The sequence below is a fragment of the Microchirus variegatus genome (genome assembly GCF_963457635.1).
Source record: "Microchirus variegatus genome assembly, chromosome: 5".
Classification (NCBI taxonomy): domain Eukaryota; kingdom Metazoa; phylum Chordata; class Actinopteri; order Pleuronectiformes; family Soleidae; genus Microchirus; species Microchirus variegatus.
In genome coordinates, this window is record NC_139806.1 from 35,095,912 (window position 1) to 35,109,429 (window position 13,518).

At 37.5% G+C, this 13,518-nt stretch overlaps 1 protein-coding gene across 1 annotated transcript; it reads right to left on the reverse strand.

Annotated features, from left to right (window-relative positions):
* Positions 1–248: 248 nt before the first annotated feature.
* On the reverse strand, positions 249–10,381 carry scel (sciellin). Its single transcript, XM_083889747.1, has 15 exons — positions 10,350–10,381; positions 9,651–9,753; positions 9,443–9,505; positions 9,066–9,098; positions 8,807–8,854; positions 8,558–8,593; positions 8,404–8,471; positions 6,918–6,974; positions 6,650–6,764; positions 4,501–4,572; positions 4,367–4,408; positions 4,088–4,168; positions 3,431–3,539; positions 683–785; positions 249–583 (listed from the first exon to the last, which is right to left on the reverse strand). The coding sequence occupies exons 1-15, from the start codon at positions 10,372–10,374 to the stop codon at positions 567–569; spliced, it is 972 nt and encodes a 323-aa protein (XP_083745873.1). The 5' UTR covers positions 10,375–10,381; the 3' UTR covers positions 249–566.
* Between the last annotated feature and the right edge of the window lie 3,137 nt (positions 10,382–13,518).

Here is a 13,518-nt window from a genome sequence, read left to right on the forward strand (position 1 = left end):
GCAACTAACATTTCTGATATTCAAAGTGCACAACTGGTGCCATGTACAGGCTCTTTACTGAATACAATGTTGTGCGCACGGATGTTGGACATTATACTTGAACCCTGTGTAAAATGTCATTCATCCTTATGCATATCACCAACTTTATATTGACTTTAATTCATAAAAGAGAAATATTCCTAAAAAATGTCATATGGCAAAAAACATTTAGATAAAGATGTTTATTGCACACAGAAAAAGCCCCCGGCCCTAAATATTCCAATCTCTTTTCAATATATCACACAAAAGTCTCCTTTCAAGCAGTATACTATCAGAAATACTATCTCCCTCCTATGATAGAGTAAATACAACACAGTTACAAAGCGCCAATAGTTGGTGCCACTCAAAAAAGTTATACCTGTAATGCAACTGGCATTTACCAAAACACCCAGATTAATATCCCCCAGCTTGTTAAAACTTAAATAGAGGAGAATCAGTGCCACCCCAAAAACATGCTTATTAACTGTTATTCATTTTTATCTTTGATCATTATTGCTGTATCTCCGTGGGAAGTTTCGGGGGGAAACTCAGCGTCGCCACTTATCTGCAAAGGTTAGGGAAAAGGGAAACATTTTCTGTCAAAGTCTAGGTGTTTACAAGGATATAAGTACATCGATGACGTGACGTGTTGTTTTTCCTTTACCTCTGGTGACCTCGAAGCAGTTCTCACAGTGCACCATGCGTTTGTAGATCCACATGATGTCCCCAGCTTTCAGATGACCCAGACTGCAGTTGCACACCTCGCACTGTTTGAACACAAACAAAACGCGTGAGGAAAAGAGGGACACGCTGAACAAGGCAGCTGCACAGCTCCACGTTATATATCTTGATTATTGCAGAATTTGACTAAACACTCTTCCGCAAATACTGCATAATTTGAGTTCAATTGTCAGCCATTTCAAAAGCAATGCAAATAGTCGTGTGAACACCTTCTCGGGTGATTTCTATGCAGCTGATTAGCTCTTTGCTCGGGTGTAAGTTATAATGTGGAGTTTCTCAGCAATTTGGACACATTTTTAGCAGGACAAGCACAAGTGTGACTGTGACATTAACGATGGCTCAGTTCAATCAGGACGGTGTGCAAATGAGGAAGATATATACATATTAGGGCTGTCAAAATTAACGCAGGGTGATTAATTTGTGGAATGAACGCGTTAATTTTTTTAACGCATTAACGCACTTCCTCGCTTTCATCGCGCTACGGGTAGACGTGCAGTTTATGAACAGGCAAAGCGGCGGGCAACTACTTGGGGCCCCGAGCCGATAGGGGGGGCTCCCGACACTCGGAGCCTAAATGCATCAGTGAGCAGCTGCATCACCGTCTCCCTTAAACAACAATGGTTGATTTGCAATGACATCTCAGTAGTAAACCTCCCTAAAGAGGTCCCACGTCTCCTCACGTTAACCCGTGTGAAGCTGAAGGAAAATGAAGAGGAGTTATCAATCAGGAAATTAGAAGAGGAAGAAAAAAGAGAGGAGGAAGAAAAGAGAAAGAAAGACACACAGTTGTAAGTGACGCTACTGGCGCAGATAATGATATAATCATAACATTAACAGTCACTGTCTAACTAACGGGGACACAGACAGCAGCTAACGTTAGCGTCAGAATGCTAGCTGATGCTAATGCTAACTAGCAGAAGCAGGTGCTTCAAAGTGCTGATGAGGAATTTCCTGCTGTGAGTTTAGTAAGAAAACTATTTAACTTCTATACTTTATATTTTGTTTATAATGTGAGTTATTTACAGTGCTATGTATAGTTTAAAAAAAAGAGTTATTTACAGCATTTTATTTTTTCTATTTATTTCTATTGTCTTATAATGTGTTTTTTTTTTTTACAATGTAATGTTTATTTTTTACTAAGTTTGTATAGGTTTAAGTTAAGTTATTTATAGTATTTTATTGTTCTTTACATTAATATTTTCACATACTTTATTTATCTCTCCATTCCTACAACAATATAAAGAGAAAATTCGATTTTTTTTTGCCTATTTACGAATGGTAATTAATCGTGATTAATCCACAGCTACCCTGTGATTAATCTGATTAAAAATGTTAATCTTTTGACAGCCCCAATATATATATATATATATATATTAGCTGTCATTAATTTGATGAATTACACCTGGGATTTTCTAACTGTGACTTGTCAAAATGAAGTTGCCTCTGTGTTCACAGTCAGGTTGTCAAAGCTGACTTGGACACTTAGGCCTTGTTTAGACAATATATGGACAGTGTGTCCATATTGACATTGTCTAGTCTAGTCTTCCACGTGGATTTCTGTAGTTATAGGCCACAATTTAGAAAAACAAGTAGTCTAAACAAAATAATCAAAATGGAGGACAAAAATCTGTGTCCGTTACGGTCTTCTACTGTGTCCAATTAACTTCCGTCTCTCCAGATCTACACCATTGTTGCTGTCATTTGAGTCGTGCTGTGAGTGACTCAGATAACACTTTGAGCTCCTGATGTTTAGATTGAAACGGTTCTGTAAAAGTCAGATCAGAATCCCATTCAAAACCACCTGCGTATGTGGTTTGAATCAGCTTTGGAAAAATCAGATCTTTTGTATTTTTTTTAGCTGAATCAAGCTGGACACAATCTGCTCAAAATCTAATTTGGGCTGCAATCTAAACAAGGCCTCAGATAAACCCATAGACCATATTTAAAACGTGGACGTAGTCTTCTGGGTCCCTTCTGAAGCCAACCAGGAAATTGTAATTTAGGGGGCGTTTTCACTGGTTGCAAAAAGAGCTTCACTTGAATGGAAATCCATGGAAAAAAGGCTAACTTTTTTTTTTTTTTTGTCTTTTTAATAGAACATGGTCTTGATTTTGTAAATTATGTTCTGATGTAAAATACATTTGGGACGGGACACCAGTGTGATTGACAGCTAGTATTGTCCAATAGGAACCTGGTTGCCGGTGATGCCCCTGAACTTCTGGTTGCATAACATCAACATGGCACAGGGAGTTCAGATTCTTATGGGTTATGCCATGAACTGTTGCCACTTGGGTAAAACTGGGCCATTGTTAATGTCATCGAATTTCTGTCCTTGAGCAGAAGCCTAATTAGGTAATAATGTGGTTTAAACAAACACTCATCTGATACTAGGTCACCAGCTCCCAATATTAGATAAGTTTTCACCTGAAATAACGAGTATTTTAAAATCTAATTCTGACGCTGAAGATAGATAGTAGAACAGATGGCAAACGCAAAATCTGAGTTAATTGTCCATTTAGGCTGCAATAGAACTAGGCAACATGGTGGCCTTTGGAAAGAAAAGGCCCTTATCTAGAATACATACAAAGGGCTCATTTGCAGGCTATGAAAAACACTTAAATAACCAATAACCTTCATAATATTACACACTGGACAAAAGTAATCTGCTCACTTTGAAGCAGTTAGCGTGGCAGTTGATCCTCATGTCATCCAGAACCATCTTGGCATCAGCAGTGAAGGGCTTACGGCAGGAAGAGCACAGGTCTCTCTCAAGCACCGTCCTGTACGGGGCAGAAGTTAATGAAGCCTTAAGTGTACTGTATATACTATATAGTCATTCTTGGCCCCAGTTCTAGTTTGGCATCCCAACATCTAATATATTATGTAATATTTGGTTAAAAAAAATGCTTGTAAAGACTTAATACCTGAGATAATACTCAATGTTGTACAGTCACTACATGATCCCCAAATGTCCTACTAAATGTGGTGATCACTGATATAAATGTTTTGTGCTGGTTGATGTAGTTTGGCTTTCAAATCACTCGACGAACTGACTTAAGATAAGAAATCTCAGTTTTTATGATGATTACCTGACTTCTCCTCCAGCACCACTCTGAGGGTGACACTTTTGACTTGGAGTGAACTGTGTCAATAAATGTTGGATGCATGTTTCCATGACATTTGGTTTATTCTTGGCCATCTATTCTCTTCAGGGTGAAGTCTGTGCAGGATTAACTGCACAAACCTCAGAGAAACTTTTCATTTAGCACCACCATGTTTTTTTTTTTTACTGCATGTAGGAGTTAAAAAAAAAAAAAACTTTTCTTACCGCTCAGGAGGTGTATACACACTCTTGGTGGAGGATGATCTAGTAGAGTAGACTGAGTCTCCCATATTGTCATCTGTCCTGCTGTTAGAGTTACATTTATCAGCTGGAGTCGTCTTTTAATTTCATATAATGCATGCACACATCAACTCAAAAAAACCCTCATATCTGCTGCTATCGTACAATGACGAAGTACAGAAACTGGTGCTATTTCATTCATAGCTATACATTATATATATAAAAAAAACACAGACCGAAATCCACAATTATTCAACGCCTTACCTGGAGTAAGAGTAGGATTTGCGATCACTGCTGTAGTCCTCACTGTGTGTGTGCAAAAACAGAGCATATTAAAACCCTTCCCATCCAGCGTATAACAGTTCTGTCAGAGATAATGAAAGCGTTCAAATGTGTACCTGGGCTTGGAGCTGATGCTGTAAGAGGTGGTGAGGGTGGTGGGAGAATCATCACCGTATGAGCTGCTGTACCTGTGCATTGATAAAGCATAGCAATGAGGTAATTACAACCTGGATGTTCATATATATATATATATATACGTATATATATATATATATAAATCTGAATTCATCTGAGTTACACTTCAGGCAGTAGAAGTGAGGTTTTAAAACGTTTGAAAAGGTCTTGAAAACCTTTGTAATGATAAATGGTGAAATCTGCCCCCTAGTGGAGTCCAATAAATACTTCTAAAAGATTCCTGTTTTGATTTGATTTTTGCTGACGTAATAACTAATCATCCATCACATAATATCTTGTTCTCATGAGAGGAAATTAAATAGTTTCTCAGATTGGTGAAGAAGAATATTCTATATTATTATTATTATTATTATATTTATATATACATATGTTATTGTGATAAAATAGGTGAAAATAGTCAAGTGTTTTTCAGCAGCCTTCTCGGCTTTAGCTGTTTTCAATGCTGCTTATTACTAGTATTATTATTACCTTTTTAATATTTGATTATTATGGCATAAAATATAGAAAGGGAGAGTTTGTTTTCGTTTGTCTTGCTGTTTTCTTCACATTGTGAATTTTATTAACTTTTCACAGTTAGGATTTTTTTTTTAAAGCCAGCTTTTACAGCAGAAACATGTTTTCATTCACTTTTTAATAACCATCTCAGAAATATTTTACATAACAAAGATGAAGATAAAGATTTATAACGGCTCTTTTGATCCCAATGCAGTGACTGTGATAAACTGACTGTGTTGCCTGAATATTATGGGCATGAATATAATGATAGGGCCTGTGATTGACTGGTGACCTGTCCAGGGTCTATGTCTATATTTTGTCCTATGTTAGACCAGGGTTTCTCACTCCTGGTCCTGGGGAGCAACAGTCCTGCATATTTCACGTTTCCCTGCTCAAACACACCTGATTCAAACGGTCAGCTCGTCAGTAAGCTCTGCTGAAGCCTGATAACGACCCGTTTATTTGAATCAGGAGTGTTGGAGCAGGGAAACACTTAAAATATGCAGGACAGTGGCTTCCCAGGACCAGGAGTGAGAAACCCTGTGTTAGACAATGAATAAATGAATGCATTAATGGATGTACTGATGATGAGCAACACTGAGAGACTTTCTATGTAATATTTATTTACTGTTGCTGCATGTTTATTGTTCTCAATCATACATTCTGATGGTGAGACTAAAGGATTTTTTCCTGCTCCTGTTCGGACAGCATCATCAAATCATATCATTCTAAGATTTCAAAAAGAGGAACAAATTAAAAGGCTGTATATCAGGGGTTCTCAAGGTGTTGATACCTGAGGGCCAATTTAGGAACCCAACGGTGGACTGAGGGCCGCCAAATGAAAAAAAAAGGGAAAAAACCCCAGAAATAAATCCCATTTGTAATAATTTTAATGACCAGATTACAGTTGTACAGTTTACACTTATTGGTCTGTATCCAGTAATGTCCAATAAACATTTAACAAGCTAAGTAGCTCCTGGATTTGAACCATCGGTTCTCAAAGTGCGGCCCGGGGGCCAATGAATTACAGTTGATAGTTTTAATCCAGGAGCTACTAAGCTTGTTAAACGTTTATTGGACATTACTGGATACAGACCAATAAGTGTAAACAACAATACTGGCTATTTACCTGGTTTCTATATGGTGAATTTTAGTGTATTATTGGGTTATAAGCTGGTAATAAGCAGGTAGCTACAGCCCCCAATTACTAGCTATTTACCCAGTAAATATATGGTAACACAAATGTGTTACTTGGTATTAACCTGTAATTAGAAGGTAAGAACAATTGCCAAAATACTGGGTAATTACTCTGTAAATTATAAAGCGTTATTATATTAATGCTTAAATTACTTAAAGCTAAACTGTAGAACTGCAATCTTGTCATTAAAATAAGTACAAATGGGATTTATTTCTGTTTTTTTTCCTTTTTTTTTCCTTTTGGCGGCCCTCAGTCCAATGTTGGGTTCCTAAATTGGCCCTCAGGTATCAAAACTTTGAGAACCCCTGATTTAAACTATCAACTGTAATTAATTTTACCTTCTTGACTTATTGCTAGCTCAGAATGAACGTGTTTACCTGTTGATTCTGCTGCTGTAGGACGGTGATGTCACAGTTGGACTCAGGTCTCTAAAGACAAAAGAAAACTGAGATAAATATGTTGAAAGAAGATCAAGCACATTCTTAGTCGTGTCTTTCTAAAGAATCACCCTCTGCTGCTGTCCACTGTGACACTGTCAGTCTTGAAGACACTTGAGGTACTGTGGCAATGACAAACAATTCCAGTTGCACTCACTCTCACCTGTCATGACTGTTTTGTGAAAGGTTATTTACTGAGGAATCTCACCTGGTAGGAGATTTAATGCCCATGGGCAAGAGGGAGTCATACAGTCCATCCTCAGCTCTGTAAAAAAGAGTATCATTCTTAGAATACTGGGGATAACGAGAGCAATCATTATAGTGGAATTTTGAATTTGTATTTATTTATTCAGGATAGCCCCTTGAGATGAATCATCTCATTTTCCTTGAACAAAAAACACATAATACAAAATACAGTGAAACAAATTACAGGACTTATACACGCACACACTATTTTAAGTATTATAGTACTTAAAAAAAGATTGGTAAAAGGTTAATCTTACGAAGAGGAAGTCCTTGTGGTGCGTGTAGTTTTAGTAGTATCTCTGAGAAAAAAAGAGAGAGGATTATAAGAATAGAGAAGGCTTTCATCTTATTTCCTGGTATTTAATGTCACAGTGATTGTGCAGATGTTGTTTTCCGGCTGCTGTAACTCACCCACTAGTGCTGCTTTTTCTCCATTCACTACTGGTGACAGTTGTTTTGCTGCAGTGAAGCAAATACATGTATATTTTCAATGTGCATTTTCAAACAACAACAATTCCAAACTAAACATTTATAGCAAACTGTTTATATTGCTCTTGTATATGCTGTGATACACTTTAAGTAATGTTTGGTGAATTAAGGCCACCTTGCAGGTTTTAATAGAGCTTGCAAACATTACCTTTCTGCGTCATCATCTTTGATCGCCTTGGGAATGAGTGTATCGTAGAGATTTTTCTCAGCACTGCAGAGGATAAATTATGTGTTAATTAATTAACATGTAGTTGCGAGGTCTGACATGTCAGAGTCATTTATGGAACTCACTTGACATCACTGCTGCTTCGCACTGTCACAGTCTCAGTAGAGTAGGATCTTCTACTGTAAAGAAACAAAAAATACCCTGAATATAAGCATTGATGTCCTAGCACTACGATCAGTAACATACTTTTCTCTGTTCAACGTGTGAAGATATCACCTGTCTGTAGGTGAATAATCACCCCTGATGGATGAGGGGATGAGGGTGTCAAAAAGTTTGTCCTCTGCACTGCAAAGAAATGGATCAAAAACATATTTAAGTGTACAGTAGGTGATTCATTTTATTCGGAAATTCTTCTGATATTTGGTGGCAACTTTCTAACACGGGGTGAAATATCATACTCGTTGCTGGAAATGGTTGTTTCAGTCACTTTCGTTGTTCTGCTAGGTGAGTAACTTGAGTACCTGCATGAAAAAAATATATTCTTCTTATAGGGCTGTACATTAAATACAGTTGTTTCTTTGCACTGGAATGTGTGCATCAATTTCACAAAAGTCCACAATAGTTTTTTTACCCTTTGCTTGACAAGACACGTTCACTGAAGGCATCAGTCTTGGTGGGGGATCTAATCCCAGAAGATATGCAAAAAAACAAACTTTTATTATCAATCTGATACAAACCCAATGATGATACTGCACATGTTGATGAAAAAGACTTGTTTTTTTTTACCTCAGACTTTGGGTGGTGGTGATGGTGGTAGTTTCAGTGGTATTTCCATCCTTGGAGAAAGTAGTGGTTGTGGTGCTGAAGGAGAAGTCAAACAGAAGTTATGTAAACGCTTCACCGTGCTAATGTTTTACGGTTTGGCTTCAAGTATTTTCTTTGTGTACCTTGAGTTCGGGTCCTCGCTGACAGATGTCCTGGTACTGTATTGATATGATAAAACACAAAGTTACACATAAGAGCTAATTGCTTTTCTGTGGGGGTTTGTGTAATACGTGGAGCTTTACATACGTGGGAGAATCAGCCTTCAGGCTTGAATATGTGCTGCAACAGAGATTTGGATTATTCAGATTATTTCGTCACCAAAACAAATCACTAGGCATTGCGCTACAATTTGTGCTATCATGCAACGATACCTTCTGGTGTAGGTGGAAGAGCTCCTGCTGGAAGGCAGGGTGCTGCTACTAGAAGAGAGGTATTGTTAAATCACAGGAGTGAAAGGATTGGAGAGAATATAAACTATGTCTTAAATCGCGATGTTGTGTATTTCCTTATCTTTTAAGATATGCTGGTGAAAGTTTTCGTTTGAATGAAAAAACAACTCCGAAACATGCACTTGTACACATGGCAAAGATGGTTCGAAAAAGTAAAATACTGTTGGCACACTACACTGACCTGCTACTCGGCGTATCATATTGTCCACTGAATCTGCCAAAACCAAAATCACAAATTATGTTATTAACTACTTGCATGATGTTTAAAAATACTATAGTATAGATTGTTGTATTAGTAAAAATATACCACTAGATTTATATAAACGATACCTCTTAGAGAGTGCATGCACAGACGAAGTTTTGCTTATGGTTGTGGTGGTTTTTGTTTCTTCACCCTCAGAACTATGAGCAAATACAATACAATGTGTTAAATGAAATTATTAATGACTCTTATTATCATCTGCACCACACCCATTCTCCACAGTAAACCATCACTTTGCATTATTTTGTCATTTCTTTGAGGTGCAGATAAAAAAAAACAAAAAACATGAGCTTTACCTGGTTACAACATCACCAGTTTTGTATTGGCTCAGAACAGATCTGCCGAAGTTTGGGTCTCGGCTGAAAGAGGAAGAAAGGTAAGAAGTTAAGTCACTTACACTATCATTTAACTGTGGCTTTATATTGTCCTTATAGTGGAATATTGGGTCTGGGGTTTCTGTGTTTCAACTGTTTTTGTTTAAAACAACCAAAAAAAAAAACTCACTCAACATCTTCATCCTCCTCGTCATTTCTTTTGATCCAGCTGCTGTCTTTCAGGAGACTCGTTGACTTCCTGTGGTCGACCGGCAGAGTGGAGCTGGTGGTCTCTGCAGACACAAGTCAAGGAAGCCATGAGCCTGGTTGTTGATTTAATGTATTGACTATTGTGAACACATGTAGATTAGGGCTGGGATGATGTGCTTTTGTCACAGTTCAACTGAATAATGATACTTGGATGCTGATTCGAGGTGTATTAAAATTGTATTTTCCGCCTTAAAATTGAATGATACATTCGTGTCATGTCAGATATCTACATTGAGTAGTACATTATAAGTATGACAGAATGTTATTTTAGGTTAGCTGCTCCTGTTTATAATGAAATAAATGCAATCGGGCGGAGAAGAAACTATTTATTTTTATTTTGAGTTTTTAGCTTTTCCTGGTCAGAGTTTACTGAACTTGTGCTGTAAGAAAAGAAAACATCCCACTGGACTAAAATGAATAGCTCCTCTCAAAACACCTTCAAATTAACATTCTTCAAAGAAAACAGAAAAAATTATTTTCAAAAGCCTGGATTGCAGATAAACCAATAAACACAACTTGCAATACTTTTTGAGGTAAACCAGCTGTTAATATCACAGTTCTAGGGATAATTATGTATTTATTATTATTATTTAATATTTGGATAGTCTTCAGTACTTACTGGAGGAGTATGAATACCTGCTCATTTTGTAACTTCACCTGCAGGTGTAAAAGAACAAGAGAGGAATTCATTGCAGTACGAAACTATACAGTAGATTGTCCACTAGGTGGTGTTGTGGACTGAGACCTTTGATACACAGTGCAGTTCCAGTTCTGTGTTGGAGTTTAACCAGGGATCACTGTCAGTGTGTAAACTGCTTTTAATCACAAGTGTTTCTCTCTTCATTTTTGATTCAATGTCGACATTTTAGTTTCTGTCAAGTCGGGCTTGTCGCCGCATTTCAACTCTGCTCAACCCCATACCTGCTGATTGGGCCTCAAACTGGTTTGTCCAGATCCGAACCCACATGAGGACAACCCCCCACCCCCACCCCCCACCCTCCGCCCCTGCCATTACACACCTTCTTCAAACACACCATTGTCAGCGAACCTGTAACATGCCATTAACTGAGTGATCGTAAAGATCGAGCGCATTTGACTATCTGCACACGCCAGAATAAATACTTTCACATCTAAAGCCCGAAGGAGGACATTTACAATGTTGTGAAAAATAAAGGAACTGCAAATTAAGCATTTATCCAAATTATTACAAGCTCAGTTCACTATTTGACTACTTGCATTTGCAGTTAAGTTCAAATCAAACTAACTAATGTAAGACTGGCTCCTGTGAAACACATACACTACTGTTCAAAAGTTTGGGGTCACTTAGAAATGTCCTTATTTTTGAAGGAAAAGCACTTTTTGTCAGTGAATATAACATTAAATCGAATCAAAAATACTCTTGTTAATTGTTAAAAACTCCTCATTGTTAATGTGGTAAATGACTGGTTTTTAATGCAATATGTACATAGGTGTCTAGAGGCTACGATTAGAAAACCCTTGTTAGCACAGCTGAAAACAGTTTTGCTGGTTCTTTGACCAAAGCAAAGTTTGAAGGGCAAAATGATTATATCGAATAAAAATCATTATTTCTGATCTTGTTAATGTCTTGACTATATTTTCTATTGCAGTTTTGATGCATAAAAGTGTGAGTTTTAATGGAAAAGATAAACAAAATTGTGTAGGTGACTCCAAACTTTTGAACGGTAGTGTATATCTTACATTAAAGAAACAAAACATGAATTTTCCTGGAGATTTCTGAAATATTGCGTCTGACAGTGATTTTGGAAAAAGTAAAAGTGTCTGTCCCTGACAATCACAGAGTTGCATTCAACATTTAAAGGCATTCATCATCAAGGCAAAAAATAACAAAACATATATATATTTTTAAAACATTTAAAAGACAGTTCGAGTAGAATCAAAAGTTTGAAATAAAACAATTTATATAGCAAACATCAGTCGATATCTAGTCATTTAAGCAAAATGCAAGTTTGGACAGGAAATCCTAGTGTTATGTGTATCTCTATTAGTGCATTCGTAAGACATGCATTTCCATATTCATATTGACCATCGTTTGTTTTTTAATGTGCTTATTCAGTAGCCATCAGTCAAGAACTGTCTCAAACTATCAGAGATAAAATGATCAACATTTTTCAAAGAACACTATCACATTATCGTAATCACAAGCAAAAAAAAGAGACTGAAAAAAGACAGGTTTACGTACCTCCACTGAATCCACAGCCGAAAACAAGGACAACAGAGTTCACGTCTGGACACCTGTCTATCAACCAGCGGTATGCAATCACACCCCGTCACTCCTTGAGCTTTAACGCTGAGGGAGGAGATTTCACTGCCACCCGAAGGTGTGGCTTCACATAACAATCAAAGACTACGTTCTCTCTTTCTCTGACTCTCCCTTGCACTTGAGATTTTTCTCTGTCGTCACCATTCACATATTATTACTACTCTGCTCTCTCAAAAAAAGGATTTTGGGTGCGGTGCTGAAGGACCTGAAATTCAACTTAGGTGTCAAGGAAGCAAAAATGCAGTGGGGTTGCTTTCTTGTCTTTATCTTCTTTGACTTAGTTCGTAAATATGATGGAAGATTTTTCGAGACACCATTGAACATAATGCATAATGCAAATACATTCTGATGATACTAATAGTACACTAGTATACTAATAATAATATATAATACTATATAAACTATAAAAGTGTTACCTTGCATTTTAGCTGACTTTTCAAGACAGTGGCTGGCGAACAGTGGACTTTTACACACGTGCTAATAAACGTACTGACAGATAAGGTGGTTTCAACATCATTTTCTCTCTCAGGTCAAAGGTCTTGTTGCGGTTTCACGAATGTCATAATGTCTGAGGTGAGTACCGATGCATTGGCAGGTCTCGCAACACAACATTGACGTTGAATTTTTAACACCACGTATAGTAATATTGAGCCAACTCCAATGACATCCAAAGACTACTATGGGATATACACACAGTCAGTCCTACGTTTACATGGAATGCTTGATGTTTAGACTAAAACCTTGCACGCCGTGTTGTTTGTGTGTTAATGTATTGACTGTGCGTTGTGTTACTGGGAGTGCTGTGTCTTGGATGATTAGAGGTATGACAGGTGCATAGCATGCTGGGGTGTAACGACGCAAAACTGATAAGTGAACCTCTCCTAGTCACGATTACGGAATGAGAGGAATGTGGACTTCCCTGTGGCGAGTGACACATCTATAAGGATAAGTAACAATAGAGCACTTTTTACATGAACAATCGTGACCACATGGAGACGTTCTACATGCGTTCCAGTACCTTGCTCGTCAACAATAACCACAATTAATCCCAAATGCAGCATAGTGGCAAGCAGACAAGCAGGGGTTAAGATGCAGCCTTCTATGTAAAGCCCACTAAGCAAAGGAGGTATAATATATATCCGCAGTTTGTTATCCAGCACAATTATGGTGCATATACTTGTTACGGTAGCCCTCAGGACTTCCGTGTAACGACCATCCAATCACAGACGAGATGTGATGTGAAGATGTGAACGTTATCTTGAAAATAAGGGGCAGAAGCGGTCACTCATCGAAAACAATTTTTAACAACTCTACAGACTCCTGAAGTGTTAAACCATGCAAGAAAGGTAATTTGAAGGGACAATGTGTAGTATTTATGGGTTTATATAACCCAAAATCCACTTTTTTATACATATTATGTGCTCCTGCATTGTCTAGTCGCTGTATAATAGTTTTTGTTTCATTTTCGTAGTGTTTCAAAAAGTCA

Bases quoted from the DNA above. Each gene is read 5' to 3' on its own strand.
- scel (XM_083889747.1), bottom strand. From the start codon at position 10,374: ATGAGCAGGTATTCATACTCCTCCA. The intron at 9,506-9,650 runs GTGAGTTTTTTT...TTCCTCTTTCAG, and splicing joins GAGGAGGATGAAGATGTTGA to CCGAGACCCAAACTTCGGCA. The intron at 6,765-6,917 runs GTGAGATTCCTC...TTCTTTAGAAAG, and splicing joins GGCATTAAATCTCCTACCAG to ACACGACTAAGAATGTGCTT.